Source organism: Oreochromis aureus, linkage group 5 (genome assembly GCF_013358895.1).
Source record: "Oreochromis aureus strain Israel breed Guangdong linkage group 5, ZZ_aureus, whole genome shotgun sequence".
Taxonomy (NCBI): domain Eukaryota; kingdom Metazoa; phylum Chordata; class Actinopteri; order Cichliformes; family Cichlidae; genus Oreochromis; species Oreochromis aureus.
Window position 1 is genome coordinate 21,051,292 of NC_052946.1, and position 24,618 is coordinate 21,075,909.

At 39.3% G+C, this 24,618-nt stretch overlaps 1 protein-coding gene and 1 pseudogene across 1 annotated transcript; both read left to right on the forward strand.

Annotated features, from left to right (window-relative positions):
* The first annotated feature begins 825 nt into the window (after window positions 1-825).
* On the forward strand, window positions 826-23,820 carry LOC120440238. The gene is made up of 7 exons (XM_039612243.1): window positions 826-1,006; window positions 1,506-1,565; window positions 2,058-2,168; window positions 2,257-2,271; window positions 15,318-15,480; window positions 23,325-23,473; window positions 23,673-23,820. Exons 1-7 carry the CDS (start codon window positions 826-828, stop codon window positions 23,798-23,800), a joined length of 807 nt encoding a protein of 268 aa, XP_039468177.1. The 3' UTR covers window positions 23,801-23,820.
* Window positions 7,519-14,695, forward strand: LOC120440152 (annotated as a pseudogene).
* Window positions 23,821-24,618: the final 798 nt, after the last annotated feature.

The following is a 24,618-nucleotide window of genomic DNA, read 5'->3' on the forward strand; positions in this document are numbered from 1 at the left end:
ATATCTATATATATATATATATATATATATATATATATATATATATATATATATATATTTGTATATATGTATTGTACATATATGTATATATATATATATTATAAGAAAAGTCTGGATATATTGATTGGGTGTCTGAATATATAGAATTAAACTCAAACATATAGACTAAAACTTGAATGTATAGAATAAAATTTGAATGTACAAGGTGTCAAAAAGACAGGTGAACTGCAGTAACAGTAAATGTTTTAAGTTTGTTAGATCAGGGCAACAGGTTGAAATTTAGTCCCAAAATTCCAAGTAGAAGTCTGTTAAAGGGACATCAGATAATATGGCTGCAGTAATAAACTGTGTTCTCTTCATTGTTGGGTAGTTTAACATCAACATCTCCATTTCTTACCTTTCTATTAAACATCTCCCATATAAAATGATATTAGTACAATTATGTTTGTTCATCTCCTTAAATTTCAAAAACAACTTTTTTCACATCTTTTTAAAGGCAGAGTTTTTACACTTAATCATAAAAGTACGTGTCTCAGGAGCTAAGGATTTGGACAACATAGACAGCCAGGCTGTCTATGGTCTGGTAATGGATCTCCATGATTTGGTTAGACTTTATTTTCCCTGTAACAAACAATAGATTGTGTGTTTTTTGGTGAACTTTGCTGACTTGACTTTCTGTGAGGAAAGTCTCTAAGATGCATATTTTAGGACATGGATTCAGCTTAACACCTGTAATGTGTGAAGTTACATACAACACCATTTTATACTTTGTCACACAGACTTCAATTATCTGGACCTGAGAAAGAGAAAGTGAAGAAGGAAGCTATGGAGCTGTCACTGAAGTACGGTTTTGTGACTCCTCTCACATCTATGGTGGTCACAAAGCCTCCAGGAGAGAACACAGATGTGCTTCATAAACCAAAGGAAGGCGAAACATCACAGAGAAGTGATGTGATGTTAGAATACCTTACTCCTGATACTGGTCAGCTGAGTTTTGCGCTTTCTGGTGAGCAAATCAAACCAATACAACAACATTCTCGAGTTCAGCTGAGGAGACGATCGCTTATAGTTCAGAGATGTTCTGTGAATGAAAGAAAGGGAGTATGAACTAGATTGAGTCAAATAGATGTGAGTCAGATAGAAGCAGGATGTAAGATGCAAGCTGAGACAACTTAAACTGGGAGGTACAACCTAGTGGCCAGGTTGGTGTACAGGAACACCTGCTGTATATGGATTACAAATCCCCATGGGAGACACCACTAAAGGTGTGTGTGTGTGTGTGTGTGTGTGTGTGTGTGTGTGTGTGTGTGTGTGTGTGTGTGTGTGTGTGTGTGTGAGCTCTTTAAAGATTTAGTTTAGAACTTTAGTGTCAGAGCATGGATGTTAATATGAGCATCAATTAAACTCAATTATAAATGAATTAATTATCCTTATTTATTATGATATACTCTGCAGCTTTGCAATATTAACTTTATGTAATTAGATGTGTGTAAATGTTTTTACAGCTGCTGATTTCGATCCTAAGATTAGGTCCCATCGTTACATCATGTCCTATTACTATGCAGGTACTGTATTGCATTGATGGAATACTTTGTTTGTTTCAAGAAAATCAAAGATTTTAAGGAGGGGACTTTGGAAAGAAATTCCTCTAAAAAAAGAAAAGGGGAAAAAATAATTTTTGGAAAAAATGGTCTTTAGTGCTATGCATTTTCTAAGGTATCTTACACTTTTATTGGAAAACTTTCATTTATAGGTGAAAATTTAAAAAAAAAATCAATATCACCATGACACTTTCTTAACTTAAGGCAAGTTTTCTAACATTCTATGACTGCATGGGAAAATTATTTTTTTCTTTAAATATAAAAAATAGATTCATTTTCAGAATTGTGAAATAGACAAAGTATGTAAAATTAAAGTGTTTCACTTTTACTTTTCCAAAACTCTGAAAAAAATTTCAAAAATGCCCAATGCATGAAAAGAGTTGTTGATTGCACAGCTCTTTATTTTCAGATTATTTTCAGATTCCAAAGTCTAACTTTGTGTCTCTATACCTCTAGCTCCTCTTCTCCACAAGTTTTTGCTCAACTCAACTGGGAATCAGACTGTTCCACTCTGCTTTGACATCAGTGGAGCTATAATCCTTAAACTATTTCACCACCCCAGCAGAGGTCAGTAGTAGTCTTTCTCATGAGCATTCTTATATTTCTCCCCCAGTTTTTATAGTGGTTAAAGAGCAGCATTTCTCTTTTGTTCTAGACCTGTCTGTTAATGGTGAGCTAGATTCAACTGCAAACGGAGGTTTCAGCAAAATTTTCATTCACCTCAAAACTCACCAGCATGTTGAGGTTGACGCTGAATCACAGAGGGTCACTGTACGAGATGAACAGACAGTGACATATCAAGCAGCTGGACAGGATCCCTCGACAGTTGGCAGGTGATTTTGCAGTATAATGGTCAAAACGTATGTTCTCACAGTATTGTTTACAGACGTGCGCCCTTATTCAGTTCTTTTCCCAGGATTTACATGAGGCGATCATTATGTACATCTCTGATGTCAGTTATATATATTGCAAAACATATGAAACCTTAAAAGGGCCGTTTGGGGGCCGTCCATAATTTTAATTGTACACTTTTTTCTATGGAGTATTTTGTGAGATTTGGCTAAATCTCGCTAATTTAAACATGTCTGCCATAAAATAAAAATAAAAGGTTCATTTCTATCACAACTACAAACACTGCCCTATGCATCGCCAAGAAAACAGTCCTCATGAACTGGAAAAATGAAAATAATCTTAATTCTAGCCAATATAGAAACTATCTAATAGATCACATTAGTCTCGATACAGCCTCTGCCACCACATTAGATCAATCCCTCTGGGCTCCTTTGGTCGGCTCCATCACCTAGCGGGGGTGGGGGGTCGTGGTTTGGTCCCGCATTAGCTATTGTGGTTGATGTGGAGGTTGGGACGGGCTTAAGGCATCTGGAGAATCCCTAGGGACGTTATCCCTGGAGGGCTTAACCCGGGGGTTGTGGTCATAACCTGGTTAGTGGCTCTGGTCGCTCTCAGAGGGTGTTCTCCTCATGGCTGCGTGCAGCAGGGCTGTGGGAGGGTCTGTGCTGGTGGACGTAGGTTACTGGCCTGGTAGCCTGGCTGCCCCTGAGTGGATCCGGGGCAGGCGTGGGGGCTTGGGGTTCGGGGGTGCTTCGCCTCCATGCTGGGGCTCTGGCTGGGCCTTGGGGGCTTCGGTCCTCGTCGGTGTGTCGCCGAGGTTATGGGCGGGTGGGTGCACGGGGGCTCAGCCCTGGCGCAGGGGGCCTCTGGTGCATCGGCCCAACTGGGGGACTCTTCAACTGGCAGGGAGGTTGTTCCATCCTTGCAGGAGTCCACTCTGCAGGTGGGGGAGAGACATAGGAGAGGTGGAGAATAAACTTAACCTGGGTGTCTATTGTCTTGTGTAGTCTCGGAGATGATTGAATGTTAGGGTGGGTACAGTTTCCTCTGCGGTGGGGTCGGGTGGGCTGCCCGGGTCCTGTGGGGCTTGGCGGTGCTGCTGCCGTGGGCCCGGTCTGGATGGGCCTGGGCTCCCTTGCCTTGGTGGGTACCAGAGGACGGGAGTGCCTACTGGGGTCAGCGGGGAGCTGGCCCTAGGGAGGCATCTTGCCCCTCCTTCTTCTTTCCTCCCATCCCGGCTGCCTCCCTCTTCCCGCTCCACCACACCCACCCACACAGGTAGGGCCTTGGGGTGGGGGTGCAGGGGAGGCATCCCCCGTCCCCTTCTGGCCACCTGTGCCTCAATTTTATTCCACAACTTAGACATCCACATTACTCACACTCTCATAACACATATATATATAGGGCCTTGTGGGTGGCCACAGCTGGACTGGCCATCGGAGTTCCATATTGAGGTGAAAAGCGATTTGTCCCGTACTTCAGCTAGAATTAAAAAATAGACAGAAAGCTGGAGTTATTCTGTCTTTGCTGCGCAGTTGCATCTACTTCTTTCATTCACTCCCCCTTCCTCTCCTGTTATTACTTCAAACATGAAACTGATCAATGATAAGCTGATCGGCTTTTCTGCCGCAAGTCCCGTCTTTCTTGTTTGTTTATCGCCCACTTTGGTTTCATATGAAAAAAAATTATTGCCCTAGCTTACGTGGTTCCGGTTCTCACGGGATTTAAAAATAGTTACATAAAACGGAGCGTGCCCGCTCCAACCGGCTTTAAAGGGTTAAAATACCAGAATAGGGAGGATGGTGTAGGTTTAAATTTATTAGATTGATCAGTGTTGCTGAACTATAAAATGTTTTGGGTGGAGTGTATTTTTTGCATACAGGTATAACAGAATAGCTTCAGTCTCTTGTTTTTTAAAACTTGAGTATGAACTCATACAAAATGCAGCAAGATATTTATAAAAAAACCTGTTTTATTGATTACAAAATACGCTATATCGGATTCATATCGGTATCGGCAGATATCCAAATTTATGATATCGAATCGGTATCGGACATTAAAAAGTGGTATCGTGCCACCTCTAGTTACAACATTTTTTTAAGAGTTTGCTGAGTAGATCGGGTTGTCATTCAAGCACTTTGCAATAATACTGCCCTTCAGTACGATTCAAGTAATGATTAAAAGGACAAAATGATTAATCAAGTTGCACTGCAAACATAGTCAGTTGGAGGACAGGCTGCACATGTGATTATACCACTGTTTTTCTTCTCTCTAGTTTGTTTTAGAGTAGGGCCAGATTTTAAACAGATTCTTTTTTCCTTGGCTTTGTCTTTATGTCAACTGGGACTGGTGCAATATTAATTGGGAAATGTGCAAACATCTCACAGCAATTTGGTACCAATTATTTCCTTAGGAAAACACTTGGGATCATATTTATTTGGTATTTATTTGGAGTAGATTTGGTTAAAGAAAAGCACCTATAATTTTCCTGCTAGCTAGACTGAGTTATCAGGTGATGTTACATTGCTGGCAGGTTGCACCATTAAAGGTACTCTGTTAGTCGTTAGTGGCCTTTCACTGTGATAGTCACATTTTATTGCAAACCCTTTTTAGTCATAAAAGTGTATAAAGATTTGCTGATACTGACCTCTTGTCCTGTTTATTCTGGACTCATCCCTGCATGATATTCTCACTGGACGTTTGTATGACATGTTCAGAGACGGTCTTTAATCCTCCACAGTCTTCTTGCCATATCTTGTCTGTTCCCTGTTTTCTTTTAGCATTTTTGAGCCTTTGTTAAGGCCAGATCACATCCAGGAATGTTCCAGATTTTTTTCAACCACAAATGTTTACTTAAAAGTCCAATGAGTACATGTGACCAAATAAATGGTAAGAGCATGTCCAATGCTAACAAGGACTCCAGCACTTTCCAGGTCATCTATGGTTTCTTCATGTTCATGTTTCATGGCCAGCATGGCCAGGATTAAATTCATTAAAGGCTTGCCTAATTTTTTGAAGATGAAAGTTTGTTTCCTCTCACCAGAATCATTTTAGTTTTTGGACAATGTCATTTGTCAAACCTTAATAGGTGGTCTGTATTTTTACACATTACAGACACCATAAAAACATTAGTGTCACGATACTGACTCATAATGTGTTTTTGCAAGGTAAACACAGTAGAACCATCAGAATGAACAGTACTTACGTGCTGTTATTCAAAACATCCATGATAAATTACAGATTAATACATTAGCTTGTTAAACATTTCCTGGACTCCAACATTTCTTCTTGGAGAGTTTTGAAGACACCACCAAAGAACCGCATGGCTATTTATTGATAGACCTCACGCCAACCTGCCCAGAGTGGGGATACTGCCTGAACAGCAGCTTTGTCTTTTTATTTTAAGAGGAAAAATAACCAAAGAAACCAAAAAGTAACCCTTACTTTTTCCAAAGACACTGATAGAAGATGTTTGGACTCTGGATTAGAGCCTGGTACCGACAGTTTTTGATGATGTCTTTTTTTTTATCTGTCTGCTGATCTCTGGTCTGGGCCTCTCATTATTGATGCATCTCTCTCAGGCTCGTATTAATCTTGGGGGTGACAGTCAAAGTCAATACTGCCCAGTCAGAGGCTGTTAAAGTGACTCTGGTTGTTAGCAGTTTAAAAAGTTCATGACTTTAAACTGGTAGAGGTTCAGTTCTGGGACAGAATTTAAAGCCCATTGTTCTTCCAGAGTTTCTTCAGCTGGTTTATGGACTCAGCAAACATATATCCAAAGCTTCTCTGGTGTAGATGCCCTGTTGTTTGTGTTGGGCTGAGCAGCGAAAGGCTGCAGGGCCTCATGCCCACAGTGGTGAAAAGTTCTCATTCTTCGTAGCTGATTTCTCAGTTAAATTTTAGTGTTAAAGTAATTTGTTATTTATTTGCACTCTCCCCCCCTTGAAACTAGGTTGTGATGTTGACAATTTTTTTTTTTGATCTGGTAAAAGCCTGCCTTGCTGCTCTTCTCATTAGCAGAGATTAAGGCCACCCTCTTTTGAATTACTTTATTGGTGCTTCAGGGAGGAGCTCCAGCTCGCTGGTTTGACACATAAGGCTATTTCCAATACGTAAATGTCAAGCAAGCAAGAACCTGGTTTCTCTCTCTGACCTATGGCTTCAGGTGACAGGGTGTCATAACCCCCCAACAGCTGTTACTCAATGATCATCTACAGAATAAGTTATCAGTTTTCTCACTGGTTGAGTTTGAGGTGAGGGGCCATCCTTACTTACTATTGATGCTTTAAGGAGGAGCTCCAGGTCGCGGCTTGAACCCTCAGGGCTTCTCATTAGCTGCTGAGTGACCGTTGTGTGAATATCCAGATGTCTCTCTGGACTCTCTCGCTGGGACGTCTGACTCACACAGAGTGTGGGAGGGTCTAAGTTTCACTTCGATTGTGATCTAATTTTGCATAAAAAAACCAAATAAAATTAATTATGCACTTCCAATGGGGTACAAATTATCCAGCTTTCACCATCACTACTCCTCTATGTTGTTATAAAGCCTTACCTATGTAATATCGTTCACACACACACACACACACACACACACACACACACACACACACACACACACACACACACACACACACATCCATCATCCAACCGTGAATAAAAGCAGTTATGAAAATAATGTGTGCCCAAAACACAAGTATAAATTATCGTTCCATACATTTCATTTCTGACTAATACATAAGTTAAACATGAATTATTATTATTATTATTAATACTTTATGACATGTGATAAAATTTATGATTGTCATAGATTTTATTACTTCCCATCACAAAGACCATTTCGACAAAATTGACATCACATCTCTCGTTTTTTTTTCCTGTTTTTTTTTCCAGACCTCTCCAGTACTTGTCACATTCATACTGTTTCAAAAAAAGCTGTTCATACTTAAATAAATATGTCATACGTAAATAAACTATTTTTGGCCTGAGACAATAATATTAGTCACATTCACCAACAGTGAAAAGCTAGATTGCTGATCTTTGATTTGTCAGAATGCTTATCACAAATGAAAAAGACAGCTGTGGGACCAAAGTTTGGCCACGTTTGGCTGAAGCGCACACGTTTTGACCCTCAATGTAAATATTAAAGGTCTAATAAAGTGCTGGGTAAGCAGTAAATTACAGTTTCCTGGGAATGTTTGTGTGACACGGTGTTTGTGTAAGCGAGTGAGTTTGCCCTTTAAAAAACACTGTGTGCATAATAACTGTGTCCTTGTTTAAGTTCAAAAGAGCGTTTCAGCTGCTTTACTGGTATTTTGGTTAGAGGCATCATGGGGAGAGCTGTGGTGCAAATCACACTCATAGGACTCCTTTTTGCTTTGGCCTCCACACTGCCAAACAAGGTAAGTTCAGTAGACATAAAGGACCAACAGAGCACTTCAAGGGAACAGAATAGAAGATAATGTAACGTCTTTTGAAGTGAAGAAATACTGACGGTGTACATGTTTACTTTATCATGTGTTTAAGATCACGGTAAAAAGTGGTCTATGAGCTTATTTTAAAGTTTAGAGCTTGGCATTTAATAAAGGTGCTGGTCAGTGTTAGGTTAAGGATAAATGGGCCTTTCCCATTAAGTGATTTATTCGTATATGTATGTTTTTATAACTTGTAATACTGTCATGTTATTTGGATATTGTAAAGACCTGGAGAGAGGCTTTTTTTGTTTGTTTGTTTGGTGAAACGTGCCTCCTGTGTTTGCTCAGGATGACTGGGACGTCTACAGCTTTCACATTAACTCCACAGTGACCAGTCGTTATGCCACCACTGTCATCACAAGCCGTGTGGCCAATCGTATGGATGAGTCAAAGGAAATTGAATTCCATGTTCGGCTTCCCAAGAATGCCTTCATCAGTAAATTTCGAATGTGTGTGAAGTTAAAATAATCTGTAACCATCCAGAGATATTTGCAAATAAAGAATTTTACACTGAAGAACAAATTACAGGATACTCAGCAGTGTGTGCATTTACATAAGGGCTTTTCTTGGTCCTCTTCAGGTTTATCGATGGCCAAGTTTATGATGGTGTTGTGAAAGCTAAGGAGCAAGCTCAGCAGCACACATTGAAGCTGTGTCACGTGGTGAAAGTGCTGGACTTGTCAGGTATTAACTAAATGATTAATATTATAGGTATTGTACAAATACACTGAGTGTTCCTTTGGATAAAGAAGAAGAAAAAGAAAATATTTCTGTCATTGAAAATTAGTTGGGTCTGTTCTTGTGTTTTCTCTTCTTTCTTCATTTCTTTAAAATAATGTTAATGCGAATGCAAATAGGAAAATATAATTAGAGTTAACCTTACTCCCTACTCAAACTACAGCCATAATTACAAGTAAGTGAAATGATCATTGTTTCTGCTTTAGTTCTCTAGGAAGGACTCTGGAGGAATTTAAGACCTCTGTAACTGTGGCTGCTCACAAAAAGGTCACTTTTGAACTCACATATGAGGAACTGATGAAACGCACACATGGCAAGTATGAGCTGCAAATCCATGCTCGACCCATGCAGCCTGTTAGAGACTTCAAGGTGATTGTTTTGTTGGTATCTATTAGTGGAAAAATGCTGAAATAACAGCACACATGATGAGATCTTTTGTTTTATTATATTGTATTTAATATCAGGTGGATGTGCACATTCACGAGGAAGCTGGCATCAGTTTCATTGATGTGAAAGGAGGTCTGAGCACCAAACCCCTCGCTAATGCCATCACCAAAACACATGCAGATAAACAGGTACTGAAATCTTTTTGTTGTAATACAGTAAAAAAAATTATGAGCTTTCTAACAAGAGACAGTTTGAGGTACTAACAGGTTGTTATTCATTTGAAGTAAGAGGGAGCTTGATCTTAGTGTATAATGTATGAAAATAAATGGAGTAAAATGCACAAATAATCATTATGGTAACTATGACATTTCTTCCAACGTTATGGCTCATTTCTCATCCTTGTACAGAAGAATGTGGTTTAAAACAGGGGTATTCAACTAACATTTCTTCAAGCAAAAATCTGGATGATCACAATGTGAAATTATTTGGTGTGCAATATAGACTGTCAAATCAAATGAAATCAGTACAATTGCAAAACCTTTTGACAAATAATTTGAAAAATAATTCCAAAACTATTATTGGTCACACAGCATAGAACTGAACATTGGTTAAAAATCTCACACACCTGTGGAGGTGCACACTGATGATTAGTTTGGTTATGTTCACTTTGGACAAAACTGCCTTGCTTTTGTGTGAGGAGCCAAATATGGTCAAGATACATAAAGCTACTTTCCTTAAACCTGAAAAAGTTGTCTCAGGAACCATTTGTATCCAGAAAGTGAAAAGGTCAGTTCTTACAAACTGCTTCAGGCAGTTTATAATTGCTTGAAACAGCAGGTAAAACTGCATGTGTTGATATATATCTTTCTTCTTTTCTTTTTATACTGTCTTTTCAAATGACTACCTCTCAACTATTGGCACTATAGAGTCCAATGTTTATCACCTGGAATCCACAGAGTTGATTGGCTGAGTGGCATTACATGAAATGGTTTAACTCACATTCAATTTGGCAAGTGCATTTTCAAAACCTGGACCATGGTCCACCTGTTAGTGACCTCTGGTTTAAAGTTTTGGTTCTTGAACACATATTTGTAGATTCTTATCTCATTTTTTTTCTAAAGGTTAGGCTTCTCCGACACTCTTTGTATGTAAAGTCATGTTGCATTAATTTGAGACAAATGAGTAATTCTGAGAATGTTTAATTTGCGATTTTTAACAATACAAATATCAGCCCAACTCGGAAAACAGAAAATAAAATCACTGACATCGCTCTCTTCCAAGTTTCTAAACACTGTGATTCACTCTGTTTCCAGGCGTGGGTGTATTTCTATCCAACAGTCTACCAACAGAAAATGTGTGACAGCTGTGGAGATCAGGGTATGAATGGAGATCTGGTTATTGTTTATGATGTTAACAGGGATAATGGACTGGGACACATCAAGGTAAATCCTGGTCTTTTAGCGACACAAACTGTATGATTTGGGCTAAAAAGCCTCTTGAATAATCCTATAAACAATCAAGTTTATTTTTTTTAATAACTCCACCTTAGAAATCTGACGGGTACTTTGTTCATCATTTTGCACCATCTGATCTTCCTCGGATACGAAAAAATGTCATCTTTGTTATTGATCAAAGTGGCTCAATGTATGGCAGAAAAATTGAGCAGGTAAAATATTTGAAGGGTTGGTTTCTTATATGATTTTATTTATACTTTTTTCTTTTTTTAAAAAATTTTAACTAACAAAAATGTCTGTAAATTATGTTTTCTTACTCAGACGAGGATCGCATTAGTCCACATTTTGAATGATCTGGCAGAAGATGATCACTTTGGTCTGATCACTTTTGATGACAGAATTTCTTACTGGAAGCGGAAACTCGTTCAGGCCAACAGCAAAAACCTGGAAAGCGCCAAAAACTTTGCACGCAATATTCAAGACAGAGGATGTGAGATTTTGTATTAAATACATATTTTGAAATATAAACATTTGGCCAATGAACAGTGTACTGAGACTTTGTTGTTGTTGCATTTCAGCCACAGACATAAATGAAGCAGTGTTGCAAGGAGCACGTATGCTGAATGAACATAACAGAGAAGGTTCAGCATCTATCCTTATACTTCTCACAGATGGAGACCCAACCTCAGGTTATAATAAAGCACATCTGTAAACAAATGTACACAAATATTTCATGAAATTGAGGCGTTTATGAGCTTATTGTGATTAACTGTCCTGATTTATTATGAATTATGAGACTACGTTGTTTCTGAGCTGAACTGACTGTGTCTTGTGTCTTTTCAGGGGTGACAAATCTGGAGAAAATCCAGTCAAATGTAAGACAGGCTATTGCAGGCAAATTCCCACTGTACTGTCTTGGTTTTGGTTTTGATGTTAATTTTAATTTCCTTGAGAAAATGTCGCTGCAAAATAACGGTGTGGCACGGCGGATTTATGAAGACTCTGATGCTGATTTACAGCTGAAGGTATTTAAATTATAGATACTCTTTTATGTGATTTGAAACCCTGAGAACTGAAAGAAAAGAAAGAGCATGATTTGTATCACTTCCACGCTGTATGTCAACAGGGTTTCTATGAAGAGGTGGCCACACCTCTACTGACAGATGTGACAATGATCTATGTGGGTGGGACCAATCTAACCCAGACTAACTTCAGTCACTATTATAATGGTTCTGAGATTGTGGTGGCCGGTGAGATCACAGATAACAACATTGAAACCTTCACCCCTCAAGTTGTGGCCATTTCAGTAAGAATCAATCCACAGGACTTATCAGCAGAACTCTTCTTAAACCTTTTTTACGATAGACTGACGATACACTTAATTTATTACAGAGTAATAGAAGAATAATATTCTCTAACCCAAATGAAACCGTGGAATCCACTGGAACAGTGTCTGATGACCATATCCAGAGGGTTTGGGCGTACCTCACAGTTAAACAGCTACTGGAGAAAGAGTGAGTATAATATATGCCATCTTTCCTTGTATGACTCTTAAATGTGTAATCAGATTTTATGTCTTTAAAGTTTCTACCGCTACATCAGTGTCTTCAAAACACTATTTTTTTTTTTTTTTATGAATCAAAACTGTTTATTTATTTTATACTTTGCTTTCTTTACTTTTCAGATATTTTAAGCATTTATAATCATGGGATGCTGTTTAGGATCACATTATATATACATTATAAGAAAAGTCTGGATATATTGAATGGATGTCTGAATATATAGAATTAAACTCAAACATATAGACTAAAACTTGAATGTATAGAATAAAATTTGAATGTACAAGGTGTCAGAAAGACAGGTGAACTGCAGTAACAGTAAATGTTTTAAGTTTGTTAGATCAGGGCAACAGGTTGAAATTTAGTCCCAAAATTCCAAGTAGAAGTCTGTTAAAGGGACATCAGATAATATGGCTGCAGTAATAAACTGTGTTCTCTTCATTGTTGGGTAGTTTAACATCAACATCTCCATTTCTTACCTTTCTATTAAACATCTCCCATATAAAATTATATTAGTACAATTATGTTTGTTCATCTCCCTAAATTTCAAAAGCAACTTTTTTCACATCTTTTTAAAGGCAGAGTTTTTACACTTAATCATAAAAGTATGTGTCTCAGGAGCTAAGGATTTGGACAACATAGGCAGCCAGGCTGTCTATGGTCTGGTAATGGATCTCCATGATTTGGTTAGACTTTATTTTACCTGTAACAAACAATAGATTGTGTGTTTTTTGGTGAATTGACTTTCTGTGAGGAAAGTCTCTAAGATGCATATTTTAGGACATGGATTTAGCTTAACACCTGTAATGTGTGAAGTTACATACAACACCATTTTATACTTTGTCACACAGGCTTCAATTATCTGGACCGGAGAAAGAGAAAGTGAAGAAGGAAGCTATGGAGCTGTCACTGAAGTACAGCTTTGTGACCCCTCTCACATCTATGGTGGTCACAAAGCCTCCAGGAGAGAACACAGATGTGCTTCATAAACCCAAGGAAGGTGAAACATCACAGAGATGGCCGTCGCCAGGAGGTCAACCCAATTTAGCACACCTTACTCCTGCTAGTGGTTATAGTGGGCAGTGGGTTCTTTCTGGTGAGCAAATCAAACCAATACAACAACATTCTCCAGTTCAGCTGAGGAGACGATTGCTTACAGTTCAGAGATGTTCTGTGAATGAAATAAAGGGAGTGTGAAACAGACTGAGTCAAATAGATGTGAGTCAGACAGAAGCAGGATGTAAGATGCAAGCTGAGACAACTTAAACTGGGAGGTACAACCTAGTGGCCAGGTTGGTGTACAGGAACACCTGCTGTATATGGATTACAAATCCCCATGGGAGACACCACTAAAGGTGTGTGTGTGTGTGTGTGTGTGTGTGTGTGTGTGTGTGTGTGTGTGTGTGTGTGTGTGTGTGTGAGCTGTTTAAAGATTTAGTTTAGAACTTTAGTGTCAGAGCATGGATGTTAATAAAAGCATCAGTTAAACTCAATTATAAATGAATTAATTATCCTTATTTATTATGATATCCTCTGCAGCTTCACAATATTAACTTTATGTAATTAGATGTGTGTAAATGTTTTTACAGCTGATTACGGCATCGCCTATGTTCTCGAAAATCCAGGTACAGTATCGCATTGATGGAATACTTTTTTTGTTCTAAGACAGTCAAAGATTTCTTTTATTGTGTTGTCCAAAGTTATGCAATATCAACCAGAGATCTGAAATTTTCCGGTATGTAACTAGTGCTGTTTAAATTATTTGCAGATTATTTAGAGCCTGTTGATGCCCCGATTGACGCAACTGATGGTACTGTATTGCATAGATGGAATACTTTTTTTGTTCTAAGAAAATCAAAGATTTTAAAGAGGGGACTTTGGGAAAAAATTCCTCCAAAGAAAAGGGAAAAACAATTTTTGGATAAAATGGTCTGTGTGCTATGCATTATGAAGTATCTTACACTTTTATTGGAAAACTTGTATTTATAGGTAAAAATTTAAAAAAAAAAATCAATATCTCCATGACACTTTCTTAACTTAAGGCAAGTTTTCTAACATTCTATGACTGCATGGGAAAATTATTATTATTTTTTTTATATATATAAAAGTGGATTCATTTTCAGAATTGTGAAATAGAGAAAGTATGTGTTTTATGTTTACTTTTCCAAAACGCTGAAAAAAATTTCAAAAATGCCCAATGCGTGAAAAGAGTTGAGTAAGTGTTGATTGCACAGCTCTTTATTGTCAGATTATTTTCAGATTCCAGAGTCTAACTTTGTGTCTCTATACCTCTAGCTCCTCTTCTCCACAGGTTTTTGCTCAACTCAACTGGGAATCAGACTGTTCCACTCTGCTTTGACATCAGTGGAGCTATAATCCTTAAACTATTTCACCACCCCAGCAGAGGTCAGTAGTAGTCTTTCTCATGAGCATTTTTATATTTCTCCCCCAGTTTTTATAGTGGTTAAAGAGCAGCATTTCTCTTTTGTTCTAGACCTGTAGCCCTCTAGACCAGAGCGGGCAATCGGCACCTCACTAACTCCCCTCAGAGACATCTATACTGGCAGACTTCAGCAGAAAGCCAGCATCATCATTAAAGACCCCTCACACCCTGGACACTCACTTTTTCCCCCCCTTCCCTCTGGTAAACGCTACAGGTCCATCAGGTCGAAGACAAACAGACTCAACAGAAGTTTTTACCCACAGGCTGTCAAACATGCCCTACCTCCACCCTGATTGGAGGATAACTGCACTGCCAACACTCATGGACATTACACCTTATTTATAAATCGTATTTCTGTTTATACTTCAATGCAAACAACACCCCTACCTCTTTAAACTGTATTTATTATAACATTATTTAGTATAGTTCCAACAGCACCCCCCACCCCACTCAATGTGCAATATCACTGATCACACTGCACCTCTCAATGCACCTGCTAGTTAGATGGCATGTATGTGTATGTATATAGATGTAAGTGTGTATGTGGAAATATGTGTGTGTATGCATGTACGGATGCAAATATGTATATATACATATATGTATGTATGTGCGTGTATGTTTGCAGGTGTATGTATAACTTGTACATATCTTTCTTGTGTAAATGTAAATTTGTCATTGTGTAAATACTTACGCTATTGTGTACTTCACACACATGGAGAGATGCCAAACTGCCTTTCACTGTTCTTGTAACAGTGACAATAAAAAGCTATTCTATTCTATTCTATTCTATTCTATTCTATTCTATTCTAATGGTGAGCTAGATTCAATTGCAAACGGAGGTTTCAGCAAAATTTTTATTCACATCAAAACTCACCAGCATGTTGAGGTTGACGCTGAATCACAGAGGGTCACTGTACGAGATGGACAGGCAGTGACATATCAAGCTGCTGGACAGGATCCCTCGACAGTTGGCAGGTGATTTTGCAGTATAATGGTCAAAACGTATGTTCTCACAGTATTGTTTACAGACGTGCGCCCTTATTCAGTTCTTTTCCCAGGATTTACATGAGGTGATCAGTGTATACACCTCTGATGTCAACATATCCTGGGAAATGCAACCTAAAAAGGGCAATTTGGGCCATTAATAATTTTAATTGTACACTTTTTTGTATGGAGTATTTTGTGAGATTTTGCCAAATCTCACTAATTTAAACATGTCTGCCATAAAATAAAAATAAAAGGTTCATTTCTATCACAACTACAAACACATCAATAGCAGTGTATAAGCTTCGTAGCACAATATTTACTTGAGTATTTTTAAAATGCTCAAATTATGTAATTTGCGTTAACTACCCTACACTCCAGCTCTCAAGCTGAGGTACCCAGAGAAACTGAGAACATGGTGGTGAGAGGTCTCACTCTTTAGCAACAGGAAAGAAAAAGAATCCAACAAAATTAGTTCTGGATGCAACAGCAACCCTTCAATATTGGAATATTGTAAGACAAATATACCAGGACAAAAGAGGTTTTGAATGGGAAAAGCTAGGAACAACTTGCAGAAAGGCCAAAAATTTGATTCCGTTCATCCAATTCAATTCAGTTTTATTTATACAGCGCCAAATAGTAAGGTAGACCCTACAATAATAGAACTAGAAACGTTTTGTCACTCATCCAAGTGACTTTTTCAGTCTTAGTTGACTGCAGGTTTCCCCAACCTTATAAACAGTACATTTGCACAATGACTGAAACTAGCACTACTGAATGAACAATGGGCTGTGAGGTGTGTTTCTTGATCACTGATATGCAAATTGTCCTGACCATTGATCAACAGCCACTGATTGAAGCATCATCTTAAAATGGCCTGCGGAGACAAATAGGATAAGCTTCTTTAGCCATACAACACATGATATCCTTCCATCACCTGTCCCAGCCTGTCCCCACGGTTCAGTTCCAGTCAGTCTCAAGCACATACTAGCTGTGTCCCAATTCAGGGACCGCATCCTTCGAAGGACTCAGCCTTCGCTGTCTACGTAGGCCGGGTCCTTCGAAGACCGAGAAGGCCGGAGGTCTGAAGCTGTTAAATGGGATTGTCTCGCCTTAGTCACACTGCTCAGGTTGCCCAGCAACCATGTTTCTAGTCGCTAGAAACATTTTATAGAGGAATGTTTGACAGAAATGAAGGCGAAAAATGATCTTTTTTTGTTTGTTTGGTTTTTCATGAGGTTTTTTTATTTGTTAAGTATCTGCGGCTGAGAACACAGGACTGTAAAAACATGATTGTTGGGCTTCATTTCTATACCGAACAATAATTTTAAGATTAGGTAATAAATAACAATTAGTAACAATCAGTAATAACAACTAATGTTGTTCATGACACTAGTGTCATCTCACTTTGGTAATGTAAATATAATATGGTCAATATTAGATTTATTGTATTTAATTAAAAACTTACAGCACTGAACTAGAACTCAGTTTCAAATACTGAGCTTCAATAAAGATTCAAGTTGCATTTATTTATATTTCCTATCACTCTATATCTTCATCTCAAACACAATACATCTTTTATAGTGTAAATATAGATGTATATAAGAGAGACAAATATTGTTTTTTAAATATGTTGGCATTATTACATTTGTCTGAATGCTTACATATAGGGGTAAAAAGAAAATTTACGAGCTGGGATAACTGTATGTTTGTGATCAAATGAAAAGTGAAAATGTAGACTGATATATTAAAAATGACCTAATATAAAAATGTTTAACTGCCTTTCATAGTTTTTAACTTAAAGGCCCTGAGTAATCTTCCTGACACTGAAAACACTGGAATGATAAAATCATTTTAACATTGCCTAATAAGACTGATAATTAGGACAGATAATTGGTTATTTAAACATTTTTAGCAGTCCCTCACAAAGAGGGACTGCTTCTTCAGACACTGCTTAGTTTGTCCTGGTGTATCATCAGGGGTGCAAAACCTCACAGATGATCTGCAGCAGTGGGGTCCATCTGTCCTGACTCTGACCACTTGCAGTTCTCAAACATGGAAATCAAATATGCAATAAGCTGTAGGATTCAAACACAAGTGTAACTTATGTTCATACTTTTATTTAACAATCAGAGAGAAAGAAAAAGAGAGAGAAGGGAAAAGTGCAGGACAGACACAAAGGTGAAAGTCTCAGGTGGTAAACACTACTAAAAAACAGCAACAGAGAATGAGTATTTTCTGTTTGTTATATAAGGAGTACTAAACAAGATGAGTTCCCAGTACATTGGTCCATTGGTCACATGTTAGACTCCTATGATTAAAGCACCTTTTTTTTTAGCTTAATGAGTGAACCATCGGCACTAACATCACTAATGTCACGTGATGTGTTTAATGGTCACTGTCTCTGTACTGTTTCGCTAGCTTAGCTTAGCTCGTAGCCGACTCGTTAGCACCATGGCTACTTCACCTGTCCCTCCTGCACTTTCCTGCTCATTGTGTCAGATGTTTAGTTACTCCTCGGCCTCCTTTAGCAGTAATGATACCTGTAACAAATGTAGCATATTTGCAGCTCTGGAGGCCAGGATTACTGAATTGGAGACTCGGCTTCACACCCTTCATTCACCCGTAGCCAGCCAGGCCCCTGTAGCTGGTGCAGCCGAAGATAGCGTAGGCCCCGCTAGCTGTTCCCCGGCAGACCCCAAGCAGCTGGGGAAAGAGGGCGGCTGGGTGACGGTGAGGAGGAAGCATAGTCTTAAACTGAAGCCCCAGGTACACCACCAACCTGTTCATGTGTCTAACCGTTTTTCCCCACTCGGCGACACACCCGCCGGGGGTCAAACTCTGGTAATTGGCGATTCTGTTCTCAGACATGTGAAGCTAGAGACACCGGCAACCATAGTCAATTGCCTTCCAGGGGCCAGAGCAGGCGACATTGAAGGAAATTTAAAACTGCTGGCTAAGGGTAAACGTAAATACAGTAAGATCATAATTCACGTCGGCAGTAATGACACCCGGTTACGCCAATCGGAGGTCACTAAAATCAATATTGAATCGGTGTGTAACTTTGCCAAAACAATGTCGGACTCTGTAGTTTTCTCTGGTCCCTCCCAATCAGACCAGGAGTGACATGTTTAGCCGCATGTTCTCCTTAAATTGCTGGCTGTCTGAGTGGTGTCCCAGAAACGATGTGGGCTTCATAGATAATTGGCAAACCTTCTGGAGGAAACCTGGTCTTGTTAGGAGAGACGGCATCCATCCCACTTTGGATGGAGCAGCTCTCATTTCTAGAAATATGGACCAATTTATTAAACTCCCAAAATATGACTATCCAGAGTTGGGACCAGGAAACAGAGTTGCAGTCTTACACGCCTCTCTGCAGCTTCTCTCCTCCTGCTACCCCCCCAAAAACCCATCTCCATTGAGACTGTGTCAGCTCCCAGACAGACAAAAAACAAACTAAAAACCAGCAATAAACAACTTAAACATAAAAAATCACAAAGAAAGAACAATACAGAATCCACATCTGAACCAAACAGTGAAATGTGGATTATTAAATATTAGGTCTCTCTCCTCCAAGTCTCTGTTAGTACATGACTTAATAATTGATCAACAAATCGATTTACTCTGCCTTACAGAAACCTGGTTGCAGCAGGATGATTATGTTAGTTTAAATGAATCAACACCCCCGAGTCATTCTAACTACCAGAAACCTCGAAGCACAGGCCGAGGGGGCGGTGTGGCAGCAATTTTTCACACCAGCCTATTAATTAACGAAAGACCAAGACAGACTTTTAATTCATTTGAAAGCCTGATGCGTAGCCTCGTCCACCCCAGCTGTAAAACTCAGAAACCAGTCTTACTTGTTATCATATATCGTCCACCTGGGCCTTACACAGAGTTTCTCTCTGATTTCTCAGACTTTTATCTGATTTAGTGCTCAGCTCAGATAAAATAATTATTGTGGGTGATTTTAACATCCATGTAGATGCTAAAAATGACAGCCTCAACATGGCATTTAATCTGTTATTAGACTCAATTGGCTTCTCTCAAAATGTAAAAGAACCCACCCACCACTTTAACCACACTCTAGATCTCATTTTAACATATGGCATAGAAACTGAACATTTAACAGTGTTTCCTGAAAACCCTCTGCTGTCTGATCATTTCCTGATAACATTTACATTTACAATAATTGATTACACAGCAGTGGAGAGTAGACTTTATCAAAGTAGATGTCTTTCTGAAAGTGCTGTAACTAAGTTTAAGAATATAATCCACCCACTGTTATCTTCTTCAATGCCCTGTACCAACATAGAGCAGAGCAGCTATCTGAACGCTACTCCAACAGAGGTTGATTATCTTGTTAATAATTTTACCTCCTCACTACGTACGACTCTGGATACTGTAGCTCCTGTGAAAACTAAGGCCTCAAATCCAAAGTCCCTGACTCCATGGTATAATTCTCAAACACGTAGCCTAAAGCAGATAACCCGTAAGCTGGAGAGGAAATGGCGTGTCACAAATTTAGAGGATCATCATTTAGCCTGGAGAAATAGTTTGCTGCTTTATAAGAAAGCCCTCCGCAAAGCCAGAACATCTTACTATTCGTCACTGATTGAAGAAAATAAGAACAACCCCAGGTTTCTCTTCAGCACTGTAGCCAGGCTGACAAAAAGTCAGAGCTCTACTGAGCCAACAATCCCTTTAACGTTAACTAGAAATGACTTCATGAACTTCGTCACAAATAAAATTTTTATCATTAGAGAAAAAATTACCAATAATCATCCCACAGATGTAACATTATCAACAGCTACTTTCAGTACCATCGATGTTAAGTTAGACTCTTTTTCTCCAATTGATCTTTCTGAGTTAACTTCAATAATTAATTCTTCCAAACCATCAACGTGTCTTTTAGACCCCATTCCTACAAAACTGCTCAAAGAAGTCCTGCCATTAATTAATTCTTCGATCTTAAGTATGATCAACCTATCTCTAATAATCGGCTATGTACCACAGGCCTTCAAGCTGGCTGTAGTTAAACCTTTACTCAAAAAGCCATCTCTAGACCCAGCTGTCTTAGCTAATTACAGGCCAATCTCCAACCTTCCTTTTATATCAAAAATCCTTGAAAGAGTAGTTGTCAAACAGCTAACAGATCATCTGCAGAGGAATGGCTTATCTGAAGAGTTTCAGTCAGGTTTCAGAGCTCATCACAGCACAGAAACAGCTTTAGTGAAGGTTACAAATGATCTTCTTATGGCCTCTGACAGTGGACTCATCTCTGTGCTTGTCCTGCTAGACCTTAGTGCTGCGTTTGATACTGTTGATCATAATATCCTATTAGAGCGATTAGAACATGCTGTAGGTATTACAGGTACTGCGCTGCAGTGGTTTGTATCATATCTATCTAATAGACTCCAATTTGTTCAAGTAAATGGAGAGTCCTCTTCACACACTAAGGTCAATTATGGTGTTCCACAGGGTTCAGTGCTAGGACCAATTCTATTTACATTATACATGCTTCCCCTAGGCAGCATCATTAGAAGACATAGCATAAATTTTCACTGCTATGCAGATGACACGCAGCTCTATCTATCCATGAAGCCAGGTATCACAGACCAATTAGTTAAACTGCAGGAATGTCTTAAAGACATAAAGACCTGGATGGCTGCTAACTTTCTGCTTCTTAATTCAGATAAAACTGAGGTTAGTGTACTCGGCCCTGAAAATCTTAGAAATATGGTATCTAACCAGATTCTTACTCTGGATGGCATTACCTCGGCCTCCAGTAACACTGTGAGGAACCTTGGAGTCATTTTTGACCAGGACATGTCCTTCATTGCACATATTAAACAAATATGTAAGACTGCTTTCTTCCATTTGCGCAACATCTCTAAAATTAGAAATATCCTGTCTCAGAGTGACGCTGAAAAACTAGTTCATGCATTTATTACTTCCAGGCTGGACTACTGTAATTCTTTATTATCAGGATGTCCTAAAAACTCCCTGAAAAGTCTTCAGCTAATCCAAAATGCTGCAGCAAGAGTCCTGACAGGGACCAGAAAGAGAGAGCATATTTCTCCTGTTTTGGCTTCCCTTCATTGGCTTCCTGTTAAATCCAGAATTGAATTCAAAATCCTGCTCCTCGCATACAAGGTCTTAAATAAACAGGCCCCATCTTATCTTAATGACCTTGTGGTACCATATCACCCTATTAGAGCACTTCGCTCTCGCTCTGCAGGCCTACTTGTTGTTCCTAGAGTATTTAAAAGTAGAATGGGAGGGAGAGCCTTCAGTTTTCAGGCCCCTCTTCTGTGGAACCAGCTTCCAGTTTGGATTCGGGAGACAGACACTATCTCTACTTTTAAGATTAGGCTTAAAACTTTCCTTTTTGCTAAAGCATATAGTTAGGGCTGGACCAGGTGACCCTGAATCCTCCCTTAGTTATGCTGCAATAGACGTAGGCTGCCGGGGATTCCCATGATGCATTGAGTTTTTCCTTTCCAGCCACTCACTATGTGTTAATAGACCTCTCTGCATCGAATCATATCTGTTATTAATCTCTGTCTCTCTTCCACAGCATGTCTTTCATCCTGTTTTCCTTCTTCACCCCAACCGGTCGCAGCAGATGGCCGCCCCTCCCTGAGCCTGGTTCTGCCGGAGGTTTCTTCCTGTTAAAGGGAGTTTTCCTTCCCACTGTCGCCAAAGTGCTTGCTCATAGGGGTCATATGATATGATTGTTGGGGTTTTCTCTGTATTTATTATTGTGCGATCTATTGTACAATATAAAGCGCCTTGAGGCGACTTTTGTTGTGATTTGGCGCTACATAAATAAAATTGAATTGAATTGAATTGAATTGAAAATTGAATTAATGTTCTTCGTTATAAAAACATTTGCATCGCCTCATAAATAAGTGATATAAAACTCAGTACTTACTTACTTACTTTTAAAAGTTTACTCTTCGGCCACCCCACTTGAGCCGTGTGGCATTTTTTCGAAAAAACTATCCACAGCTGTGCTATGAATCCTGGGATATGTTGGGCCACGAAGGATCCACCTGGCCCATCCTTCAAATCTGGTGAAAAGGAGGACGCATTTGTGGGCCGCATTTGGAGCAGCCTTCGAATTGGGACAGCCTTCATCACCAGGGCTGTGATCTAATCGGCCTTCAAATGCGGCCTCCGAGGGATGCAGCCGCTGCATTTGGACACGGCTACTGATTGCTTGTAATACACGTCTAACACATAGCAGATACAACTTGATACACCACCAGGTATTGAGATGCCTTGCAGCTGTAGAGCACTAGAGCACATGCACATGCAGATTTCCCAGAGGTTTAGAGAACAGGCCTGTAGGACAGTCATCAGTCAGGGATGCATGCATGTATGCAGAGCTATACAGAAGCACCCAAGTAAAGATACATTGAAGTGAAGATTATCAATCTTCCATTGAGTAGCAGGAAATCCAAAGGTGTGTGCTGATAATTTGGGATTGTAATATGCATAAAGTTGTCATTAATTTCATGAAATTCTTTTTACAACCAGTGCTTGAATAAAAGGCCCTGCCCATGGTAAGCTTTCTCAAGCTTAGAAAAGTTTCTATTACGGGTATTATATATTACATTCTATATTAAATTCTCATTTTCTTTTTAGCTTTGTTGTACCTTCCAGGTAGAAGCAAGTTTGTTGGATTACATGGAGTTGTGACACTGTGAAATGTCTATTACAGCCCTCAGTAGGGCAGTAGTCAGCCAAGACAAGTGAAATGATCTGTGAAGGTCTTTTAAATCTTCAAAGAGCTTTAAAATATTCATATAAAGTCCATATTTTTCCAGTGTTACAGTGACTGTGTACAACACTGAAATTCACATTGCACCTGAAGACATTCTCCTGGTGATCTCACAACATGAGAAAAATGGCCAAAGACTCCTTTGGCCAGTTTTAAGACAGCAACCCTCAACCAACAACACCGAAGGACTTTTAGGTGAGTGAAACGACATGCATGCACATACTTTGTTCATTGCTTAAGAAATTAATGAATTTGTCAGTGTCATGTTAAGAATAAAAACAAAGTTTGCACCGAGCATAGGTGGTTTCTGTAAAAGTATCTTGTTGCTGTGTCTGTTTTAGTATCTGGTTTTCAGTGTCAGCTTTTGTTTCATTATTTGACACCCTTTTTCCAGCTGTAAAGCCAGCAGTGTATGAGGTGGTGCAGCAAGTTCCTGTCACAAAACTAAAGATTAAAAACCAAGAGACAGATGTTACAAGGTACATTTTTGTAATGTTTTCAGTTTCTTCATTCAAAACATAAAACTGTTTAAGATTCCACCAAGACATGAGCTTGTTTTTCTTTTGTAGTGACAACGCTATTGACTACAGCACCGACTAGTGATGCGCGAATCATGAACGAATCGTTCAATACTCGAGAATCACTTTACTGACTCGTGAATCATGATTCACAAGCGCAACTGACTCACTGACTCATCCCTGTTGCTGCTAGCAAACTAATTTCATTAGTAGAAATATATCTAGCTTATAATTCAAATTGTGAAGAAAACACAACATCCAGTATCTTAACAAAACATTTCTGCTCTGAACTGGAAGAAAAACCCTGAGTAGAAGCTCACATCAAGACAATAGCTCCTCGGTTCACAGTAGCATCGCTCTGCTAACATGCTAACAGCACATCTGAGCTACTCACCCCCTCCCTTCCTGCGCTGAATCGTAGGGGAAGCAAATCACTCAGGACTCACTAACCCTCTCCCTCCTGTGCTGAATCGTGGCGTAAGCAAATCACTCAGGACTCACTAACCCCTCCCTCCTGTGCTGAATCGTAGTGTAAGCAAATCACTCAGGACTCACTAACCCCTCCCTCCTGTGCTGAATCATAAAGCGCCGAATCACTCATGACTCGCTCACCCCTCCCTCCTGTGCTGAATCATAAAGCGCGAATCACTCATGACTCGCTAACCCCTCCCTCCTGTGCTGAATCATAGAGTGAACGAATCACTCACTCACTCACCCCCTCCCTCCTGGCTCGCAGCTACTTCTTCTTCTTCTTGGTTGGCAACCAATGTTAAGCAGCACTACCGCCCCCTGGCTCACAGCTCAGTGGACATTTAGATGAGA